General features: G+C 41.3%; 1 protein-coding gene across 1 annotated transcript; it reads left to right on the forward strand.

Moving 5' to 3' along the window:
- Positions 1-402: 402 nt before the first annotated feature.
- Positions 403-20545, forward strand: LOC130922102 (WD repeat-containing protein 82-like). The gene is made up of 9 exons (XM_057846626.1): positions 403-691; positions 849-949; positions 6313-6379; positions 6511-6610; positions 12705-12821; positions 12902-13057; positions 13146-13215; positions 13297-13439; positions 20253-20545. The coding sequence occupies exons 1-9, from the start codon at positions 531-533 to the stop codon at positions 20283-20285; spliced, it is 948 nt and encodes a 315-aa protein (XP_057702609.1). The 5' UTR covers positions 403-530; the 3' UTR covers positions 20286-20545.
- The last annotated feature ends 4290 nt before the right edge of the window (positions 20546-24835 follow it).

The raw sequence follows: 24835 nt of genomic DNA on the forward strand, positions 1-24835 counted from the left end.
ATTAATTAATTATATCTATTTCTTTATTTATTTTATATCCAAGCTGAATCATAGCCACCTAATACGATCACGCCATTTGTAAAATTTTCAACTAACATTTTTGAATCAGCACAAAGAAAAACTGATTTTCTTCTTTTTAATTTCCCTTTTGTTGGTCCCAAATAATTGGAACAGAAGAGGGCGGTAATCTATCACCAACTTGGCTGCCACCCGCCGTAATAAACGAAGAAGAAAAATAACTTCTGGTTTCCTTACGTCATTGTTTTCCGTGTAGGTACGATCGTTTTATATCATTGATGTAGCCGTATCTTTCGTTTCATTGAAATCCCTACGCCACTGGCAAACCCCGCTTGCTTTACGAACTGGCTTTATTTAAATCAAACGTCCTTTGGCTCAAACATTTTTCCGCCTCGCCCAATGGTTATTTTAAACTGCATATTAAAGATGCCTCAAAAATAATAATGAAATGACTTGAAATTTAGGTTCATGCATTGATTTTTTAGTAAGGTTTGTGGAGTCATTTTGCAAACATGAAAATAACCGACAGCGTGCTAAGGAGTTTCAGGGTTGCAAGAACATACCGCGAAAATTCGGATAAAGTAAATTGTTTGGAGTACAGTCCGAATGGTGAAAACGCAATCTCAAGCAGCGACGACGACCGCATTGTTGTATACGATATCACCCGAGGAAAGTAAGTGTTCAATGGAATGTCTTATGCCCCTATCAGTTTTTTGCAAGAGTGCTATGTAATTACCATTAGAGGTCAATGAAATAGGTAAAACGCTGTTTGTGCATGCATGAAATGGCACCTTTTGGCAGTGATTAACTTTGCAATGACCCCTTCGCAGACCTATTGACACACTTTACAGCAAGAAGTATGGAGCAGACCTGATCCGTTACACGCATAGAGATTCCCAAAAAGTCATCTACAGTTCCAACAAACTGGATGGTAAGTAAAACTTACCAACAATAACAGAGGAGAAGTTCAAATATGACTTCAACCTTTTGTTGAACTCAATACATTGGTGCCTTGACTTGAGAGTCTAATTTATTCAGTAACCATTATGATCTTACTGGAAGTAAAATCATCATCATTTTTCTTCCATCTATTTTCCATACTGCTTACCCTTATTAGCGTTGTGCGCATGGTACAGCCGTAGAGTGTGAAAGATAACAGGACAAAACCTTGAGCTCACCAATATTATTCGGCCTTGATTCGGATCCCAATTTGTAATCATAAAAGGATACCTTTTTTGTGATCTAAATTAACACCCCAATAATCAGGGGTGAAAATGGCAAGAATTTCTTGCCGGAACTCATCGGAACTCATTTTCAACCCTCTAAACCACTGAAATGCAGAGAAAACTGTGTTTGTTCAACCATTTTAATTCGAACCCCAGACGAACATTAATGAGCATGACAGCACTGTCGAAATTTCTCAAAACGAGCAGCAAAAGTAAAATGAACAGGAAAGACACAAACGTTTGTTTTGAGGAAGGAGAGAGGAAAAAAGCGCACAGTTTCTCTTTCTCTCCAGCAAGTCATCGGCTCCTCCCCCTCCCCCTGCAACAGCGGAGTGGAGGGAGGAGGGGCCGAACAGCAGAGCGGAGGGAGGAGGGCCCGTTCTCAAAGTGAAAGCAAGCAATCAACACGTTGGAGGAGCAAGGAAGACTGTATCCAAAAGGAGTTTTGGAAGTATTTTGGCAAGAACAAGACTATAAGGGACAAAAAACAGCCCTGTCGACAGTGCCTCGCCATGGTTGCCTCAACAAGAAGTAATCTGTCAAACATGTGGGACCATTTAAAACGCAGGTATCTATGCATTCCTGCTACGAGCTCCCCATCAGAGACTTTTTAGCACAGGTGGGAACATTGTTAAATGCCAACGTTCTTGTCTCAAGCCTGCTATAGTGGATAAACTAATAGTCTTGGCCAAAAACCTATGAGACCCAGTTGAGAATTGCTGAGCAAGGAAGGTGGACGATATGCAGACAAATACATAACACAGCTGAAGGAATGTCTTTTCTTCTTTTTATTGATGTGACAGCTATCAGGAAGGCAGGAAATTTGGGAGTTAAAATGGTTCTGTTATCCATCACAGTTATTTGCAGTTATTCAGTTCAATTATTTACAAGTTCAATTGAGTTTGTTTCTTTTATATTTAAATTTATTGTAAACCGTATTTTTCAAATAACTATATATAGTACAGCTGCACATAAAGTTTTGATACTTAATATTTTTGTTGAAATATTTTTACAACTTTGTTGCCGTTTTGCAGTTTTATATTGTTATATTTTGTGTAAACAACTCAGGGGACTAATGCACTTGCACTTTTATTAGTCAGATTTAATATTTAAGTTCAAATATGTTGACAACTTTGTTGTTTAACTGAGGTTTTTATGTATTGTTATAGTTTGTGAACTCTTTTGTCATATTTAATATTTTTGTTCAAATATGTTGACAACTTTGTTGTTTTACTGAGGTTTTTATTTATTGTTATAGTTTGTGAACAACTCTTTTATTTGTCATATTTAATATTTTTGTTCAAATATGTTGACAACTTTGTTGTTATTTTACAGAAGTTTTTATTTATTGTTATATTTTGTCAAAAACTTAGGGGACTAATGCACCTGCTCTTTTATTTATCATTTAATGTATTTGCTGCTGTTGAAGTGTAAAATATTGTATTCAATAAATGATCTATTTTTTGCAGACATGACTTCCTGGATACCTTCATACAGAAATCTTCATCATTCACAAATTAAACGGTATTATATGAATACACTGTGGTCACGGTGTGTTATGTAAAGTATTTCCAAACAGCTATTCAAGTCATTTAGTGAAAATTTCTTTAAAAAAGATAGATTTTTTTTTTTTAATATCGCAATATAATATCGCAATATATTGCAAACCTAAAAAAAATCGCAACAATAGTTTTTTCCAATATCGTTCAGGCCTACTATGCACAGTCATGGTTCCACTTCCCGTCATGCGTTTGGGCATGGCTACAGTATCATTTACCAAAAGCTCAACAAATACACTAGATGGCAATATTTAGTCACAATATACAAAGTCACAAGTCTATCCGTGGATACCTCTCACAGAAAGAATGTTAATAATGTAAATGCCATCTTGAGGATTTATTATCATAATAAACAAATACAGTACTTATGTACTGTATGTTGAAAGTACAGTGCCTTGCAAAAGTATTCGGCCCCCTTGAACCTTGCAACCTTTCGCCACATTTCAGGCTTCAAACATAAAGATATAAAATTTTAATTTTTTGTCAAGAATCAACAACAAGTGGGACACAATCGTGAAGTGGAACAAAACTTATTGGATAATTTAAACTTTTTTAACAAATAAAAAACTGAAAAGGTGGGCGTGCAATATTATTCGGCCCCCTTGCGTTAATACTTTGTAGCGCCACCTTTTGCTCCAATTACAGCTGCAAGTCGCTTGGGGTATGTTTCTATCAGTTTTGCACATCGAGAGACTGACATTCTTGCCCATTCGTCCTTGCAAAACAGCTCGAGCTCAGTGAGGTTGGATGGAGAGTGTTTGTGAACAGCAGTCTTCAGCTCTTTCCACAGATTCTCGATTGGATTCAGGTCTGGACTTTGACTTGGCCATTCTAACACCTGGATACGTTTATTTTTGAACCATTCCATTGTAGATTTGGCTTTATGTTTTAGATCGTTGTCCTGTTGGAAGATAAATCTCCGTCCCAGTCTCGGGTCTTGTGCAGATACCAACAGGTTTTCTTCCAGAATGTTCCTGTATTTGGCTGCATCCATCTTCCCGTCAATTTTAACCATCTTCCCTGTCCCTGCTGAAGAAAAGCAGGCCCAAACCATGATGCTGCCACCACCATGTTTGACAGTGGGGATGGTGTGTTCAGGGTGATGAGCTGTGTTGCTTTTACACCAAACATATCGTTTTGCATTGTGGCCAAAAAGTTCAATTTTGGTTTCATCTGACCAGAGCACCTTCTTCCACATGTTTGGTGTGTCTCCCAGGTGGCTTGTGGCAAACTTTAAACGAGACATTTTATGTATATCTTTGAGAAATGGCTTTCTTCTTGCCACTCTTCCATAAAGGCCAGATTTGTGCAGTGTACGACTGATTGTTGTCCTATGGACAGGCTCTCCCACCTCAGCTGTAGATCTCTGCAGTTCATTCAGAGTGACCTTGGGCCTCTTGGCTGCATCTCTGATCAGTTTTCTCCTTGTTTGAGAAGAAAGTTTGGAAGGACGGCCGGGTCTTGGTAGATTTGCAGTGGTCTGATGCTCCTTCCATTTCAATATGATGGCTTGCACAGTGCTCCTTGAGATGTTTAAAGCTTGGGAAATCTTTTTGTATCCAAATCCGGCTTTAAACTTCTCCACAACAGTATCTCAGACCTGCCTGGTGTGTTCCTTGGTTTTCATAATGCTCTCTGCACTTTAAACAGAACCCTGAGACTATCACAGAGCAGGTGCATTTATACGGAGACTTGATTACACATAGGTGGATTCTATTTATCATCATCGGTCATTTAGGACAACGTTGGATCATTCAGAGATCCTCACTGAACTTCTGGAGTGAGTTTGCTGCACTGAAAGTAAAGGGGCCGAATAATATTGCACGCCCCACTTTTCAGTTTTTTATTTGTTAAAAAAGTTTAAATTATCCAATAAATGTTGTTCCACTTCACGATTGTGTCCCACTTGTTGTTGATTCTTGACAAAAAAATTAAATTTCATATCTTTATGTTTGAAGCCTGAAATGTGGCGAAAGGTTGCAAGATTCAAGGGGGCCGAATACTTTTGCAAGGCACTGTATATATTCGTCCGAGTTTTATTCAATTTTTTTTCTTAATGCATTGCCAAAATGTATATGATCGGGAAGAATTATCGGGAATGATTGGAATTGAATCGGGAGCAAAAAAAAAAGCAATCAGATCGGGAAATATCGGGATCGGCAGATACTCAAACTAAAACGATGGGGATCGGATCGGGAGCAAAAAAACATGATCGAAACAACTCTAAGCCTAACATAAATGAACAAAAATAAGTCCAGAGTGCACATTGATGTGGAAGATGCTCTGAACCTACCCATCAAAGTAAATAAAATAAATAAGCTTCTTCAACTGTTTCCTTTCTCTTAAAGATCTGATCAATTTTCCATTGCACTGCCCTTTTTTATCGCTTTAATTCAACAAGCTTGTTCTTTTTTTTTTTTTTTTGCTGTTTTACAAAACACGTGCATTGAACCAATCAGAGCTAACTGAATCCCATTTCATCCCTTGGCCCTCCCCCTTACCCCTTCCCCCTACCACTTGGCCCTTCAAACGGAGCAATAAGGGGTAGGGGCTTGAAACGTTAGCCCTACGAATTGGGACACCCCTTCACACTCACGTACGTCATAAGTCCATTCCGCCAGTTATGACGTCATCAAAAAGCGACAGAACCAAACAGACACGCCTACATCAGTTATCACAACTTAAAACTGTTAAAATAGTTAAATTAGGGATAAACAGAGCTACTTACATTTGTGTACTTCTTTCCTTGGCTCCGCCATTTTGGAAATGATTCTCGGGGTAATCGCTTTGCACCCTGGGAAATTTCGCGTAACCCTCCGTTTGGAGTGAGGGTAGTCATGGCCCTCCGTTTGGAGGGGTGGAAAGCCCTCCCCCTTACCCCTACCCCTGCACATTAGCGTGAATTGGGACAGCCCTACCCCTACACGTGAACGCGCAAAACGGAGGGGAAGGGGTAAGGGGTAGGGCCAAGGGGTGAAATGGGATTCACCCTATCTATGCTGATCACATATCAATATGTCAGCCAGTTAAACGATAACTGAGTCCAGGATGCGCACATCGACGCGACTCGTCAGAATCTCCATGGAATAAATAAATACTAATAAATATGGGGGGAAACGGATTATGCTATACAAGCACTTTATTATGCTTGTTTTTAACACTTGTATATGTAAATCTGATAGTTTGTTGTCTTCTTATAGATGAGATATGTGTGTGGCAGCCTGGCAGGTTTTTTTTAACAGCGGGTTTTGACAGTTGACAGAAAAATAAATCTGCGATGGGCTAAGGGCACAAAGTTTAAAGCGCGATAAAATGAGGGATCACTTAACGATTTATGGTTTTATATAAAAGGTAAAATTAATAGGGAAGGAAAGTCAGCACAATTGTTTGCAAGTGAAGGCAGAAAAAATACAAAAAAATCAGCCATTTTATGCCTCAAATCTCAAAATATCTTAAATTGGGGCCCTAGTAAGTCAAGGTACCACTGTGTATTGTTTTGTGATTTGTAGATACAATACGATATCTATCACTGACGGACTACAAGTACATCAGATATTTCCCTGGTCACACTGCAAGGTGAGTAAACACATCACACATTTCTTATAATAGAAGTATAACTGTATGTTTTATTAAAAGACTTGTTCTTTCGAAGTGTACTTGTTTCAGTTTGTCATATTAAAGTTGTGTTCCCTGTAAATGCTCCTTAGAGTTACAGCTCTCTCCATGTCACCTGTGGAGGATATGTTCATGTCTGCTTCACTGGATAAGACAATTCGCATTTGGGATCTGCGCACCGAAAATGTACAGGTGAGTCAGGTGAAAGTTGTCCCAATAAGCCAGGATGGACAATATTTGAATCAAAATGTGGAGCTGTTGTCAAGTGAATTTTACTGCTGTCTGTCTTCAAGCTTTCTTGATGAATCACTCTCAGTTTTTTTAAACGTAGGTAGAACAGCAAGATAAGGATGCATACTTACACTGAAGCCGCATGATGGAAAGTAAGGATATGAAAATATTACTGTCCAAACAGCATCATCCGCAGAGGGAAATCCCCCAAAATATTCTAGTAAAATCTAAATGAGTATAATAAAGTCGCTTGCGCCTCTGCCTCACAGTTCCCAGGTCCAGTATTAGAATCTCCTATTTTTTTCTGAACTTGTGTGATTTTCTCAGGATAGCCCAATCTCCTTACAAATATGGTACACACGTTATGTTAAATGAAGATGCAAGGTAGATCCTGTCTCTCACACAAAATCAGGTGGAATAGGCTGCTGCTCACATGTGACCCCAATGACAGCAAACTCTATAGACTAATCCGAGTAGAGATTTCTGAACGTCGCTCTCTAGTGGTGGCTGCCATTACTGGGGTGTTAAGACAACTCAGTAGCAGCCCAGCATCAGTCAATGTGAACAGTAATGTTAGCTGGTGCTAGGGTTTCTAATTTACTGAAAATAAAAATAAGGGACACCTCATTGGTAGAGCCGGCTGGCTTGATAACATCACCTTTTATTTTTCATTTATTTATTTAATTGTAATATACTGTAATAATTAAAGATGTCCGATCACGTCATTTTCAAAGTATCGGAATCGGCAAAATTTCAAATTTTTGTTTTTAATTAAATCGTTTTCTAATTGTATTTAACGTTACAGACATAATATGTTACACTCATCCAGAGTCTTTAGTTTAGGCTTAAGGTAGGGTTACCAAATTTATCCCGATAACGGTGGTAATTAATTTTTTAAAAAATGTATCATGTTAAAATATTTAACGCGATTAATTCATGCGCTGCGCGATCCACTCACGCATTGTCGCGCTCAGTCTGTAATGGTAATGTTTTACCTATATAGGGAGCTTAAAGGCAGCGTAAAATGAGTGAATTTTGGCAGCCTTTGGAGCCTTTTTTTAATTGGCTAAAGCCTTACAATTAGAGATGTCCCAATCGATCGGGACGCCGATCGATCGGGTCCGATCACGTCATTTTCAAAGTATCAGAATCGGCAAAAAAATATCGGCCATGCCTTTTTTTAATATATATACGTATATTTTATCATTAAATCGTTTTCTAATTGTAATTAACGTCCATCCATCCATCCATTATCTTCCGCTTGTTCCGGGGTCGGGTCGCGGGGACAGCAGCTTTAACAGGGAAGCCCAGACTTCCCTCTCCCCAGCCACTTCAACCAGCTCCTCCGGCGGGATCCCAAGGCGTTCCCAGGCCAGCCGAGAGACATAGTCTCTCCAGCGTGTCCTGGGTCGTCTCCGGGGCCTCCCGCCGGTGGGACATTCCCGGAACACCTCTCCAGGGAGGCGTCCGGGAGGCATCCGAACCAGATGCCCGAGCCACCTCAGCTGGCTCCTCTCTACGCGGAGGAGTAGCGGCTCGACGCCGAGTCCCTCCCGGATGACCGAGCTTCTCACCCTATCTCTAAGGGAGAGCCCGGACACCCTGCGGAGGAAACTCATTTCGGCCGCTTGTATCCGGGATCTTGTTCTTTCGGTCACGACCCAAAGCTCGTGACCATAGGTGAGGGTAGGAACGTAGATGGACTGGTAAATCGAGAGCTTTGCCTTTTGGCTCAGCTCCTTCTTCACCACTACGGACCGGTGCAGAGTCCGCATTACTGCAGACGCCGCACCGATTCGCCTGTCGATCTCCCGCTCCCTCCTACCGTCACTCGTGAACAAGACCCCAAGATACTTGAACTCCTCCACTTGGGGCAGGATCTCATCCCCGACCCGGAGAGGGCACTCCACCCTTTTCCGACTGAGGACCATGGTCTCGGATTTGGAGGTGCTGATTTTCATCCCAACCGCTTCACACTCAGCTGCGAACCGCTCCAGTGAGAGTTGGAGGTCACGGCTTGATGAAGCCAACAGCACTAAATCATCTGCAAAAAGCAGAGATTCAATGCTGAGGTCACCAAACCGGACCCCCTCAACGCTTCGGCTGCACCTAGAAATTCTGTCCATAAAAATTATGAACAAAATCGGTGACAAAGGGCAGCCTTGGCGGAGTCCAACCCTCACTGGGAACGAATTCGACTTACTGCCGGCAATGCGGACCAAACTCTGACACCGGTCGTACAGGGACCGAACAGCCCTTACCAAGGGGCTCGGTACCCCGTACTCCCGGAGCACCCCCCACAGGACTCCCCGAGGCACACGGTCGAACGCCTTCTCCAGATCCACAAAACACATGTAGACTGATGGGGCGAACTCCCATGCACCCTCGAGGACCCTGCTGAGGGTGTAGAGCTGGTCCACTGTTCCACGGCCGGGACGAAAACCACACTGCTCCTCCTGAATCCGAGATTCGACTTCTCGGCGGACTCTCCTCTCCAGCACCCCTGAATAGACTTTACCAGGGAGGCTGAGGAGTGTGATCCCTCTATAATTGGAACACACCCTCCGGTCCCCCTTCTTAAAAAGGGGGACCACCACCCCGGTCTGCCAATCCAGAGGCACTGTCCCCGATGTCCACGCGATGTTGTAGAGACGTGTCAGCCACGACACCCCTACAACATCCAGAGCCTTCAGGAACTCCGGGCGGATCTCATCTACCCCCGGGGCCTTGCCACCGAGGAGCTTTCCAACCGCATCAGTGACTTCAACACCAGAGATCGAAGAGCCCACCACGGAGTCCCCAGACTCTGCTTCCTCAAAGGAAGGCATGTCGGTGGAATTGAGGAGGGCCTCGAAGTATTCTCCCCACCGGCTCACGACGTCCCGAGTCGAGGTCAGCAGTACACCATCTTCACTATACACAGTGTTAATGGTGCACTGCTTTCCCCTCCTCAGGCGCCGGATGGTGGACCAGAATTTCCTCGAAGCCGTCCGGAAGTCGTTTTCCATGGCCTCGCCGAACTCCTCCCATGTCCGGGGATTTTGCCTCGGCGACCGCCGAAGCCGCAGTCCACTTGGCCAGCCGGTACCTGTCAGCTGCCTCCGGAGTCCCACAGGCCAAAAAGGCCCGATAGGCCTCCTTCTTCAGCTTGACGGCATCCCTTACCGCTGGTGTCCACCAGCGGGTTCAGGGATTGCCGCCACGACAGGCACCAACCAACCTTACGGCCACAGCTCCGATCAGCCGCCTCAACAATGGAGGTGCGGAACATAGCCCACTCGGACTCAATGTCCCCCACCTCCCCCGGGACAAGGGAGAAGTTCTGCCGGAGGTGGATGTTGAAACTCTTTCTGACAGGGGATTCTGCCAGACGTTCCCAGCAGACCCTCACAATACGTTTGGGCCTGCCAGGTCTGGCCAGCATCTTCCCCCGCCATCGGAGCCAACACACCACCAGGTGGTGATCAGTTGACAGCTCCGCCCCTCTCTTCACCCGAGTGTCCAAAACATGCGGCCGCAAGTCCGATGACACGATTACGAAGTCGATCATCGAACTGCGGCCTAGGGTGTCCTGGTGCCAAGTGCACATATGGACACCCCTATGTTTGAACATGGTGTTCGTTATAGACAAACCGTGACGAGCACAGAAGTCCAATAACAGAACACCACTCGGGTTCTGATCGGGGGGGCCGTTCCTCCTAATCACGCCCCTCCAGGTCTCACTGTCATTTCCCACGTGAGCGTTGAAGTCCCCCAGTAGAACGAGGGAGTCCCCAGAGGGGGCGCTCTCTAGCACACCCTCCAAGGACTCCAAAAAGGGTGGGTATTCTGAACTGCTGTTCGGTGCATAAGCGCAAACAACAGTTAGAACCCGTCCCCCCACCCGAAGGCGGAGGGAGGCTACCCTCTCGTCCACCGGGGTAAACCCCAACGTACAGGCGCCAAGCCGGGGGCAATAAGTATGCCCACACCTGCCCGGCGCCTCTCACCATGGGCAACTCCAGAGTGGAAGAGAGTCCAACCCCTCTCGAGAGGATTGGTACCAGAACCCAAGCTGTGTGTGGAGGAGAGTCTGACTATATCTAGTCGGAACTTCTCCGCCTCACACACCAGCTCAGGCTCCTTCCCTGCCAGAGAGATGACATTCCATGTCCCAAGAGTTAGCTTCAGCAGCTGGGGGTCGGACCGCCAAGGCCCCCGCCTTTGGCTGCCGCCCAACTCCCTACGCACCCGACCCCCTTTGGCCCCTCCCACAGGTGGTGAGCCCATGGGAAGGGGAACCAACGTTGCCTTTTCAGGCTGAGCCCGGCCGGGCCCCACGGGGACAGGCCCGGCCACCAGACGCTTGCCTTCGAGCCCCACCTCCAGGTGTAATTAACGTTACAAACATAATATGCTACACTCATCCAGAGTCTTTAGTTTAGGTTTAAGGTAGGGTTATCAAATTTATCCCAGTAACGGCGGTAATAATTTTTTTAAAAATGTATCTCATTAAAAAATTTAACAGAATTAATGCATGTGTTGCACGACCCACTCACGCATTGTCGCGCTCAATCTGTAATGGCGCCATTTTACCTATATAGAGAGATAAAAGGCAGCATAAAACAAGTAGAGTGAATTTTGGCAGCCTATGGAGGCTTATTTTGATTGGCTAAAGCCTTACAATCCCTCTCCCTACAATTAGAAATATCATGGGAAGCAATGTGGGGAAGCAAGGTCGCATTTGATCTTTTTCTTAACACCTTATTTTATTTCCCAATGCAGAGAAGATATATCAATTGCTAGCACTACGCACAGTCATGGTTCCACTTCCCATCATGGTTCCACTTCCCATCATGCATTGGGGCATGGCTGCAGTATCATTTACTGAAAGCTCAACAAATATACTAGATGGCAATATTTAGTCACAATATACAAAGTCACAAGTCTTTCTATCCGTGGATCCCTCTCACTTAAAGAATGTTAATAATGTAAATGCCATCTTGAGGATTTATTGTCATAATAAACAAATACAGTACTTATGTACTGTATGTTGAATGGATATATTCGTCCGAGTTTTCTTCGTTTTTTTCTTAATGCATTGCCAAAATGTATATGATCGGGAAAAATTATTGGGAATGATTGGAATTGAATCGGGAGCAAAAAAAAAGCAATCGGATCGGGAAATATCGGGATCGGCAAATACTCAAACTAAAACGATCGGGATCGGATCGGGAGCAAAAAAAACATGATCGGAACAACCCTAGTAATAATTGTACTCAAACCTGAATAAGGTTCATATTTGAGTAATATAAGCAAGCACATTGGAAAACAATCATTTTTGGCAATGTATTTTTGATACTTTTTAAAAAGTGTAAATATAAACTGAGGTGCGTTCAAAGTCCCCTTGGCAATAACAGTTTCGTTAATTATCACTCGAAATGTAATGTGAACATGCAACAAATATTGACAGAACACAAAAACATAATACAGATAGTGAAAATAAAGTAGTAAAAGAAGAACAAGAAAACAAATGATCATCATTTTGTACATGCTTTTTACTCTTACTCTTTTACTTTCACTCAAACTTCTTATCTCTTACACTCTGTTGTCTTACAGTATCATAATGACAACCCACAGTCCATCGACCAATGAGATGAGCGGGATTGTCATTGTTCTGTCAGCTCATTATTCATAAGACAGGAGAGACAGGGGAATGCCTTCCGGTACATGCAGTATTCTTGAAAAGCACCATACCAGTATTCGTTCGTTCAGCAAATAAAACACGATTTTCGATTTTCATGACAATACAGGACAGCGCGAGTACCTTGTAAGCTTAATACGGGAGGTGTACTTTTGTGTCTGAATACGAGACGATCCCGTTTTTCAATGGACGGTTGGCAACTCTAACATCTGCAACTATGTGTGCTGTGGGCGGCACACCCCAGCAATGGCGGACGGGGTACTTCCGGTCATTTTGCTCTGATTAGTCTATCGAAAACATATGGATTTCAGAACAATGGGGTGGACTATTGAACCTTCCTTTGTAACGCATTCCTATTTTCTGGCGTTCCAGGGTCTAACTGAACCACTTGACAGACCCATTTGTTCCTTTGACCCAGATGGACTAATTTTCGCCGTAGGAGTGAATTCACAGTCCATTAAACTCTATGATGTCCGTGCGTTTGCCAAGGTACAGCCAACACCAGTGCAATGTGTGTTAAATGGGCATTAGAAATACACATATGTCTTTGTGGGACTTTTTTGTCAAAGGGTCCATTTAATTCCTTTGAATTGAGGATGAATCGCTCCTGTGACTGGACCGGACTGAAGTTCAGTAATGATGGCAAGCAGATTCTTATCTCGACCAACGGAGGAATGATCTGCATCCTCAACGCCTTCACAGGAGATGTGATGCACAAGTTTTCTGTAGGACCCGTTAACGCCTGCTACAACTCTATTGACAATTTTTGAATCGCTGTGTTCTATTTTAACGTGTCTCGTTTCTCATTTAAAGGGCTACAACAACAGCAAAGGCTTAAAGCTAGAGGCGTGTTTCACCCCCGACTCTCAATTCGTCATGATCGGTCAGCACTGAGCTTCATATTTCTCCATCTCTCTACGAGATTCACCATGCTACGTTAACACACCTTGTCCTAACCCTGTAGGCTCAGAGGATGGGAGAGTCCATGTTTGGAGCACGGAGAACAAGATGAAGGTCGCTGTGTTGGATGGGAAACATCCAGGTCCTATCAGCGCCATGCAATTTAACCCCAGATACATGACGTTTGCCACTGCCTGCTCCAGCATGGTGAGACCATTTGAGTTTTAAATATTTTTTGCCATTGGTTGGCAATAAGTTCAGGTTTTACAGTGCCTATCACTCAAAGTTGCACTTGAGATGAGCTGATTACCAATTTGAATGTATAGAAAGGGACGTCTCATATACTGTTGATGCTCATCATACTGAAAATTAGCTATTTTTAGGGTCCGCACTCAGCCTGCAATATGATTGGTCTCTTTAAAGTTAATGAGCAGAGAACTGTGCCAGAGCAGAAGGGGGAGGTGAAAGGAATGTATTTAAAATATCGGTATTTATTGCTTTGACTTATAATGGAAAAATACCCCATATTAAGGCTACAACAACTAATCGATTAATAAATTAGTTGCCAACGAATTTGATAATCGATTTTTGCCGGCAGCTATGAGCAGTCACCTTTAGGTCTTTGCTTGTGTGTAATGTGAGACTGCACGGGCGCCAGCGATTAGAGCAAGAGAGAGAGAGAGAGAGAGTTCACTGCTCGTGTGCTACATTCAGGTTGGGCTGCCGAATCAATAACTTTACGTTTAAGTTTCAAGAGTTAGATTGTCTTTTCTGTTGTTAGATCCAGTGTGCCTCCGTCAGGTGAGTAAATGAGGCCAACTGGATTGTTTGTATTCTTCGTTGATGAGACGTTACTACTTAACACGGAGCGCTAGGCTAGTTAGCGATTATGCTAATCAGTGTCTTAAGTGTCCGTTTGTATTGTGCTTTGGAGAAGCATATTAGCACTTGAGTTATTTTTAGATAGTAAAATTGTCTGATTTCTTTTTTATAAAGAAACCACACACATAAACCCATTCAGATAACGAGTCTCTTTTCAACACAAGCTCCCATTTAAACTTTAAATTGTCATACAATGGAGAATGCTTTGATTTGGTTTGTATTTAACAACACGGTTTGATAAAGAAAACTGATTCATTACAGTCTGCCTCCTCCTTATTCGATTTTATTGTTAATTTGTTTAAAGAAAATAAAAGAGTCATTGACACAATTTATATCAGCACTTTGCCCACAAGATAAAAATGTCAATTAGCAGCACTTTTCTTTATTTGAATGAACAGGACTTTTGTCTGATTTGTATACTAAGAAATTCTTTTAATGTTTCATACTCAGAACCTGTGTTAAAAACATTAATAAGTTTTATGTACTTAAACAAGTGAAGTTGTACACAGTTACAGTAAGTCAGGAAGCTGCAATCAAATATTTTTTTAAAGAAATAGTCATCCATTTTGTCATTTTGTTGTTACTTACAACATGCCTACAACAACTTCAAGTCACTAATTTTCTGACTAAAAGCCGGTACTTTTTTCCTTCATTTTGAATCCTGCGGCTCATAGTCCAATTTGGCCTACTTGTTGATTTATTTCGGTTAATAGGTAACACTTTATTTGACAGCGGCGTCATAAGACTGTCATAATTTTGACATGACACTATCATGGGCGTTACTGAATGCTTGTGACAGAGGTCATTAAGTGTTATACGGCAAATGTCACTAACTCCATTTGTGTCCAACTCTGATCGTTTACATCTATTCGAAAGTGAGATATTTTGCCGGATAACACTAAATGACATCTGTTATGAGCATTCGGCAATGCTCATGACCGTGTCATGTCATAATTATGATTGTCTGATGACAGTCTTATGGCACCACTGTCAAATAGTGTTACTAAGTACCACAATTAGCAATTCAACAACTGGAACAGTAACTGAAGACATAATAAGCACAGAACATGACTTTTGATTGTTATTTACAATTGTAGCGCTGCAATGCATGCTAGGAGGCATGTTGGACTACAACAGCATTGACAGCAGTTGGCAGCAGGGGTTGACTGTCTCCCCCAAGGGAGCAGTGATGGCCAAATGAAGCTTCTTGAAGCAATGAAGCTTTGCAGCCAATTGTTTCAAAGCTTAATGGCTGCTCATTTGGTCTAATGCAGTACTTCTCAAATGGTGGGGCGCGCCCCCCCAGGGGGGCGCAGAGCGATGCCGGGGGGGCGCGAGTGACCTCGGGGAACATGCTTTTTTTTTTTTTTTTTTGCCGTACTAGATAGAATAAAGTGTACTTGCACATCCACTCCGTGGGTGGCAGTGGCGCTCTCATTTTCAAAGTGCGTGCAGTATTTTTGAAGTAAGCAAGAGCACACGGAAGAGACTCATGCAGAGCTGGACTCACGCAGCGACCCACTGTCTTCTTCGGTTCTCACGTGTCCGGCCGAGAAGTGCCGTTTTCGGCTTGGGATCGTCACGACCACCGCCCTCACCTACGGTTCTCCCTCGGCCGCCGAGAATGCGCTTTTTTCGGGCCGTTTGCCTTTGACTTTTAATATAGTGGGAAATGAGGAAAGACCACTGTTTACTGAGTCTAAAAATGATTATAGCGGAGAAGCCAAATCAGTTAAGACGCCACTTAAAGACATTAGACCTCAATCTCATTGATAAGCCGCTTGATTGTTTTTCAGCGAAAATGTGCCGAATATTGCCAATTGTCACAATCGTCCCGCTTTGTCAGTGTTATATCAGTAAACCAGTGAGCACTGTGGTGAATCAGCGAAAATAAAAACTTTCCTTCTGTCCAAAGACTCCCCCCCCCCCCCCCCCCCTTCTATTCAGTTTTGGTTTTTTTTCGGTCAAATTTTTTGGCATGTTGTCCTGAAGAGTAAATGTTTCTAATCAATTTGAATTTGTTATTATTTACTGATTTTATTACATTTTCTTTTTCAGTATCAAATGGTCAAAAATGTACCTTGAGTGTATTTTTACAGTTTGGATGTGACTTTTTTTTTTTTTTTTTTTAACTTCAGGCAAATTGATGCGCGTTAAGTCTTTTCTGTTACAAGCAGCACAATGTTAAATAAGTTATACTTTATTATAAGTTGATCTATGTTACTTTTTTTCTTTAATAGAAAAAAAGGACACAATGTTAGGCTGAGGCGTACTTATAATAGTAATATAGACGAATGATACTATTTACAGTGGCGGCAGAGAGTTGGGGGGGGCGCGAAACATTTATGTCTTCCTTGGGGGGGCGTAACAGAAAATAATTGAAAGCACTGGTCTAATGACAGTCGCATGATAAAGTGTTACTGGTGTTCTGCCAAAATATCCTACATCGGCGAAACGTCCTACATGAGTCAAATTTGACACCTAAAGTACTACCGTGCGCTCTAAACTTGTTTTGTTTCGATGTATACAGGAAAAACGTACCAAAAAAATGCCTGCAGAAAATACTTAAATGTAGTTATATCAAATAAGGACGGTTTAAATAGGCTACGTGACAAATGTGGTCAACTGCTTCAAAGCCAACACAAAAAAAACACAATGGTTAATAGTATGAAAGGGTAATGCATGCAAAAAGTATCTTTGAGGCTGTGAAAAGGTTCTAAATAACTAAATAAAAACAAAAATAGTGAGTACTCGCCGCTTCTAACCGATGTGCGCATGCGACCTGATCATTGTGTAGCACGTTTCGCTGCGTAGTAAGGAATGGCCGAACACCGGTTGATATCTTTTGATGTAAAAATCTCATAATACAGCTGCAGCTTATAGTCCAGTGCGGCTTACCTATGAACAAATGTCGTTTTCGTGTCAAATTTGGTGGGTGGAGGCTGATAGTCAGGTGCGCCTTATAGTGCGAATTTTACGGTAAATTGTGAAGGAAATTGGAAAAGGTGACATTTATCCAATTAATCGTTTAATTTATCGTCCGATTAATCGATTATAAAAAATAATGGTTAGTTGCAGCCCTTCTCAATATTCTATGTATTGTTTTAAATGAAGCCACTCAAAGTAATTTTGTTGTTTTCTTTAACCCAAATTTTTCAAAATAATACATTTTAGAGCTCTAATTTCGATACCGTAACACCACCATATTTTTTTTCTCAAGGTTATAATACCGCCAAAATCTGATACTGATCTATGTCGATCAAGTACTAAAGAAAATGGTGAATAATTGTTGACTTCCTCTCCAAAGTCCAAACCCAACTATGCATGCTTAATTTGGACCATGCTGTTTCATGCTGTAACAGAAAAGGGTCTTCCTATCTCACTTCCTCCTGATTCGACCAGAATGTCCTGATGAGAAGATGTATTCCAAATCTTTTAGAGTTAATATCCTTAGGGTAACTTGAAAATAGTGTAGTTGGCTTAATTAATGACATAATTGATTCTTTAAAATTTTGAATTTCACCTCCAAACACAAGCAAAAACACTTTATTTTGTCCTTATTAATATCTTAGTTTCAATTTTAAAACTACATGTAACTTGATTTAATTTGTAAAAAGGAGCTCGCCCACTCACTTTCGCTCCTGTCTTCAGCTGCACTAACCCTGCCACATTATTCAGACACTTGCTCATCCAATTACTTACTTGGCCAGGCAGACAGTCAGATCTTGTAAAACTTGAACAGCAGCATGTCTAACAAAGCTGCTCAATACAGAATCGAGTACTACTATATACCGTAATTTTCAGATTTTTGAGCTGATTCGTTTTTACCCACTTTGATCAGAGCGGTTCATAGTCCAGCTCGGTTTCTTAATGGATTTTTACAAGCTAATGCGTTGCATCCCTTTTGGTATAAACATCTATGATACAATGTAAACATCTGTGGCATAGAATAATGGTAATTCCTACACCCACAGTCAAAGGTTTTCAAACACTTTCTCATCCAACTAATGGTGAAGTGTCTCTAAATCTTTGACTGTGGGTGTATATTGTAAAGAAGAACTGACAGTGGGAGACTTCGTAACGCGTTACATTTACTCGGTTACATTTTCTTGAGTAACTATTAGATAAAAATGTACTTAGAGTAGTTTTACCACGCAATACTTTTTACTTTTACCTGACTAGATTTGTAAATAATAAACACTACTCTTACTCCACTACTTTGGGCTACACTAGACTAGACTAGTTACGTTTTTCCTCTTTATTATACATATTGGTTTTATTTCTGCCAGAGATGCCGACAGTGGCTGTCTCAGTTTAACCAATGACACGTCGTAACAATAACCACATGACTCCATTATACCAATCAGCAGAGGTTGGTAGAGTACCCAAAAATGTTACTCAAGTAAGTGTAGCGTTACTTCTAAATAATATTACTCAAGTAAAAGTAAAAAGTAGTTTTCCAAAAAATGTACTCAAGTACAAGTAATAAAAGTATCCAGTTAAAAGTAATGAGTAACATTGTGAGTAACTGATTTTTTTTTTTTTTTTAATTTAAACAATGATATTTTTTTTCTCTCAGCAGTCAGCACAAACTTATCCATATGAACTGTTGTTATAAGGATACTGTACAATAACCCATTACAGAAATTGGAAGAAAAAAAAAATTTGAATTCCGGCGAGAGAGAAAAATGAACTCAAGCATTATTAGTCCAAAGAGCATGAGTGCCCTCTAGTGGAGAAAATAGTTCCTAGTTTGTATAGTGAATACTGTAGTTTCTTCATAGTTACTATTATGAAATTAAAAGGATCATATCTCCGGTTTTCCGTGGTCAATCGGTGCCAAATAAAATCTGGGAGAGAGGTCTAAATCCGCGCTTTCGAGTCATGTTGAGGGCATCGCTCTATGTCAAATACTTAATTTTTTATGGTGCTTTAAAGACACCGCGTGATTGAACAGGCTGGCGTGATCACAGAACGGCAAGCTTGCGTCAGATTGGTGCAATGGAGTCATGTGATTATTGTTGCGACGTCTCATTTGTGAAATTGGTCGAACTAGTCTTGGCATCGCAGGCAAAAAAGTATTAAGTAGTACATGTGTATAGTACATGTGATGCGCTACTACCCACCTCTGCCAATCAGAGGTAACAATGCTTTTCTCCACTAGAGGGCCCTCATGCTCTTTGGACGGGTGACATTTCAAGTGTTGTTGTGGTCTGAGTTTGATTATTTTTGTGTCATCTTTTTAGCCTAATATGGTCATGTAATAGTTTATAGTACAGTATAATAATAACAGTTCATATAAATGAAGTTGTGCTAAGAAAAAAATATCGCTTTTTTAAATTTTTAATATGATATTGTAAGCAGTAACTCACAATGTTACTCATTACTTGAGTATTCTTTTCAACGAATACTTTTCTTGTACTTGAGTAAAATTTTTGAATGACTACTTTCACTTTAGTAATATTATTTAGAAGTAGCACTACTCTTTCTTGAGTACTCGTAAAACTTTTGGCTACTCTACCCACCTCTGGCGAGACTATGAAGGCAGGGTCAGCGGAAGGAAGAAGGGGACCGCCTAGTTTGTGCTTCTGGGAAAACAACTGAAATTCAAGAGAAGGCTGGTGGGATGTTTTTGAATATTGAATTTAATGTTCTTTTTCCCAATAAAAAGGATATTATGGACTACCATATTCCATCGTCTACTCCAAGCTGACTCTACAGCGTATCATATGTACTTTACTGTGTTTACAACTTACAGTGTTTTGTCCAGTGTTTCAAGGGTGTTTTGTCGGAAAAGACTGTTTTTAGTTTGTTTTTTTTAAAACTAGCATTAGATGGGTTCATAGCACTTACTGTTTAAGACTTACTTTGTAAGCAAAGCAGTTAAGCCACTGCTGTCATTATCAGCTAAATATTTCCACTTTTTTGACAAACCACAACTAGTTTTCTGCACAAACTCAGCAGCTGTTGTTTCAGGGAGGTGTCCGTGTTGTTAATGCCAAAATATGTGAATAGGGAGTAATGGGATTCAGACTATAGGCCTTATTGTGTGGTGGTATATGCAACTTAAATGCGTCTATATTATGATCAGGTTCTTTCAATAACCTCTTTTTTTTTTTTTTTTTACCCTTTCTACAGACATTTTGGCTCCCGAGCGTTGAAGACATCTAATGACTATAATTCTACAAACATTTTTGGTTACACTTCACTGACATCAAAATGTTTATTTCTTCCTTTTAACCTCAGGCTGTTGTCGGCTAAAGTCATTTATAGTGTACTCATTTTTTTAAATAACGTTTTACCTAAAAGTTTTATTTTTATTTTATTTTTTTTACAATTCACGTCATCATGTTTTTTAAAGATGTATTTTATTCTTCTAGTGTTTGTTCATTTAAATATTTGAACTTGATCTATTGTTAAATCAAATAAATGTTTTTTTTACTTTTTGATAATCCTCTGCTCCTGTTTCTAGACAACTGCAAATAATACAGTATGTGTTTTTTTAAGATTAAGTTTCCCACAGATGATTAGGAAACATTTAATTTTCTCCCAAATAATTATAAAGACTAAGTTAGTGGGCTGTTGTTTTTTTTTTTTTTTTTTTTTTTTTTTTGAGGAGGCCGCTCAACAATTTGTACTTGTCCACCAAATTAGATTTTTATAAACAACAGTATATTACAAAACATTTTCAACTTTTATGAAAAAACTTTTAATTTTTGAAATGCAGATTTCTAAAATATATGTCATAGCCTTACTTTTTCTGTGTGTGAATGTGTGCACGAGAGCAGAGGTGGGAGTCGGTTCATATAAAAAATGTATGAATGCTTGGGTTATGTACTCACCACTCAATGAATAATACACGATCCTGTCACAGGTAGCCTCGCTGCTACACACATTTCTATGTGTGTGCCCATACATGTGAATTAGCATATTGAATCAATTTATTAATTGCTACCTGGGTAGGGATGATACACATTCAGTCCTAGCTGCCAAGTATAGAATCGCTGAAACAGAATGGACTGTTGACCAGAATCTGGGCTGTGTCGTCGGAAAAGTCACTAAAACAAGTCGCTAATGATGTGGACATTTTTATAACTAGTTATTTTATCTATTACAATTAGGATTTTACTTCTATTTTTGGATAATCGGTGTGTTAATTGATGCGTAAAATCAGGTTGTCAGCCGATTTTGTTTAGCCTACACATCCTTGCGTGTTTTAGCCGCAAAAATCTTACCTAGCTCATCTTGTTGCATTGAAAGCTATGACCAAAGACACTATAGCCACCAGCTAGCTTGGAGCGAATACATTTCCAGGGCTTCTCCACGATGTCACTATCTCGCGTGGAAATTTAAGTAACAACACCGAGCTATTCTGTAAATTGGGCACCCAGTAACCTGATTTATGCTTCTGCGTTCTGCGATGGAGTGACGGCGTGACCCTACGTCGTCATTGAGCATTTGAAGTTCTGCGTCAAGGGCATTACTCTATAATTCACAGCCAAGTAGGGGTGTGACAAAATATCGAAATGGTGATATATCGTTATACTTTGTAACCCAAAAGGTTATCGATATACTTCTGTCAAAAATCGAGAAATCGTTTTAAAAAGGTGTCAATTAAAAGAAAAAAGGCTGCCATTTACGGTGCTCGATGCCCAATCCATTTAGACTGGGAACCTTCGTTCATTCAAAACCAGAGCATTCAGTCATTCGGTCCGATTTTCAGGGCATGTACAGGTCACTTGCTTTTCATTTTAGGGCATTTACAGGTCATTTCCTGTTGAGTTTGAGTCACTGCCTATTCATTTGGGTGATTCCCATGTCACTTCCTGTTCTGTAATGCAAAATAAACAGCAAGTGACCCATAAAATACCCCAAAATCAACAGGAAGTAACTGAAAATCAACAGGTAAATGACCTTAAATGGCCCAAAATTACTTATTGCCTGGCATTGGCTGCCACTGACAGCCGTAGACGTTCAATCCGTTTCACCCTCCCAGTTCAAATGGATTGGACGTCTACTAGTGATAAACTCATTCCAGTTCACAACAGAAGCTTGTTTTTCTGTTTATTAGTTTTTTTGTAGAATATAATTTCCTAACCAATGTATCGAAAATCATTGTATCGCTATATCATCAGATCATCGTTATCGTGAGCTTTGTATCGCAAATCATATGGGGCGGCCGTGGCACAATTGGTAGCTAGAGTTGTCCTTGGACCGAAGGGTCAGTGGTTCGATTCCCGGCTATGACTGCCCACTGTCGAAGTGCCCTTGGGCAAGGCACTGAACCCTGATTTGCCTCAAATGGTTTGACAGCGCCTTGCATGGCAGCAGCCCCATTGGTGCGTGAATGAGTGCGTGAACGGGTAAATGTGTGCTAATGTAAAGCGCTTTGGACATGGTAAACATGCAGATAAATGCGCTATATAAGTACAGTCCATTTACCATATCGTACCGAGAGGTTCCCACTCCTACCGCCAAGCGACTAGAGGGGTGTGACCTTGTCTATGTATGGTTTTGGGGACTCTTGTCGAATTCCTTTAGTTTTCATAATGGCAACGGAGATGGCACATGTATTTGCAGCTGCAGCTAATCAGCATTGAAGAACAAAAGTTGTTAATACACATGCTAAGGTGTAGGTGACGCAAAAGACGATTATGAATGTTTGAAAACAGCGGTGTTATGCTGAACCACAAACGGCGTTCTGAACGGACCAATTACAGTCCTTTCATATCACGACGCGTTGACGTGACGCGTAGTCAGGATTTTTTTGAAGGCACATTTCAGGCTACGGCGTACGGTCGGATTATGGAGTAAGATAGCTGTCAAAAAGATTCATTCTCATATTTACACATTTGTGTTCATATATAAAAGATTCGTACTCATATTTACACATTGGTGTTCATATTTTGGCATTTATATCTGTAACCACACATTTCTGACGCCAGATTTGTTTTCTAGGTGTGTGACTACAACTCTCTTTTTGACGACTAAGAATCTTGTCTGTGGACGAATTCATTTTTACGGCTATGACCCAAAAGCGTTGAAATTACATCACGTAGGTCTCACGGAAAACTAATCTATCCTCGAATCCCCTAATGGCACATGCGCCAAAACAAAAAAGAAATGGCTGACTGCAGTGTTGTGCGCGGAGCTAACTTGTCAGGTGAAAGTGTTGAATCCATGGTAAAGTCAACAACATGTTTGTTCAATATTGTTTTCTTCTTGTAATTGTACTTTATTAAAAGATGTACAGTTAATCGATTTACAGTTACACCTGTAGCCCACAAGCTTTGTTTTGACGCAAAATTAGTAGTCGTTGAAACGAGAGTTGTATTAACAAACCCACAAAAAAAACATTCATTCATTCATTTTACAAGCCGCTTATCCTCATGAGAGTTGCAGACGTCAGAATTTGTGGTTACTGATACAAATGCTTAAATAGGAAAATGAATGCGTAAATATGTGTATGAATCTTTTATATACAAACACGAATGTGTAAATACGAATGTTTTTGACAGCTGTCTTACTCCGTAATTTACGACCCTATGCCGTAGCCTTACATGCGCATCCAAAAGATCCTGACTATGCGTCACGTCAATGTGTCTTGACCTGGAAGGACTGTGATTGGTCCCCTCAGAACGTTGTTTCCGATTCAGCACAACACCGCCGTTGTCTGTGTTAACGGCATAGGTCCATCGTCACCACAACGCAGAAGCATAAATCAGCCATTATACTGTAATATCTAAATCCCTCGCGATCAGATGACCACAAATTTGAATGCAGGCATTCCAGCTTTTAGATAGTCCTCAATGCCAAAGTGTGCCACGTCAGTTTTGCTAAAAAAAAAGCAAAAAAGCAACATTAAATCCCCGTGACATTGGATCCTTAGGCAGTCCTGCATTAAGAACTGCCATCATTGTATAAAGGATATTGCCATGTGATATAAGGAACACTTCACTTGGATGTTGTGTCCTCTGGGCCAAAGATTAAAAGGACCATCCTGATGGCTATCAGCGCAGTTTAAAAGCCAGCATTTGCAATGGTAACTTGCACATCTGGTAAATGATACCATTCATGGTACCAGTTTGGGAGAATCATTATGCAGCCATCCCTTATCAAAAAAACTGCCATCGTCCATTTCAGGGACGTCCCTGCTTTGTCAGCAAGACGATGTCAGGCCACATTTTGCACATGTCACAACAGCGTAGCATTGTAGTAAAATGGCCTATTAGACTGTCCATTAAGCAGTTAAGATCTGTCTCATATTGAAAATTCGTCCAAATTATGAAATGTAAAATACACTAATGGACACCCTGACTCTGGAGCAACTGAGGATTTGTGTATCAAGCAATGAAGTGGATTCGTTCGAATATCCATCCATCCATTGTCTAGTGCTTAATCCGGGGTCGGGTCGCGGAGGCAGCAGCTTTAGCAAGGAAGCCTAGACTCCCGTCTCCCCAGCCACTTCAACCAGCTCCTCCGGTGGGATCCCATGGTGTTCCCAAGCCAGCTGAGAGACAGTCTCTCCAGCATGTCCTGGGTCGTCCCCGTGGCCTCCCGCCGGTGAGACATGTTCGGAACACCTCTCCAGGGAGGCTTCCAGGATGCATCCCAACCAGGTGCCCGAGTCACCTCAGCTGTCTCTCTCTCTCGACCCTGAGTTCCTCCCGGATGACCGAGCTTCTCACCCTATCTCTAATGGAGACTCCGGACACCCTATG

This window comes from Corythoichthys intestinalis, chromosome 9, assembly GCF_030265065.1.
Source record: "Corythoichthys intestinalis isolate RoL2023-P3 chromosome 9, ASM3026506v1, whole genome shotgun sequence".
NCBI classification, from domain to species: Eukaryota; Metazoa; Chordata; class Actinopteri; order Syngnathiformes; family Syngnathidae; genus Corythoichthys; species Corythoichthys intestinalis.

Coding starts and splice junctions, on each gene's coding strand:
- LOC130922102 (XM_057846626.1), top strand. CDS start 531: ATGAAAATAACCGACAGCGTGCTAAGGAGTTTCAGGGTTGCAAGAACA. Junction 6,611..12,704: donor TGCGCACCGAAAATGTACAG/GTGAGTCAGGTG, acceptor CTGGCGTTCCAG/GGTCTAACTGAACCACTTGA. Junction 13,058..13,145: donor ATGTGATGCACAAGTTTTCT/GTAGGACCCGTT, acceptor TCTCATTTAAAG/GGCTACAACAACAGCAAAGG.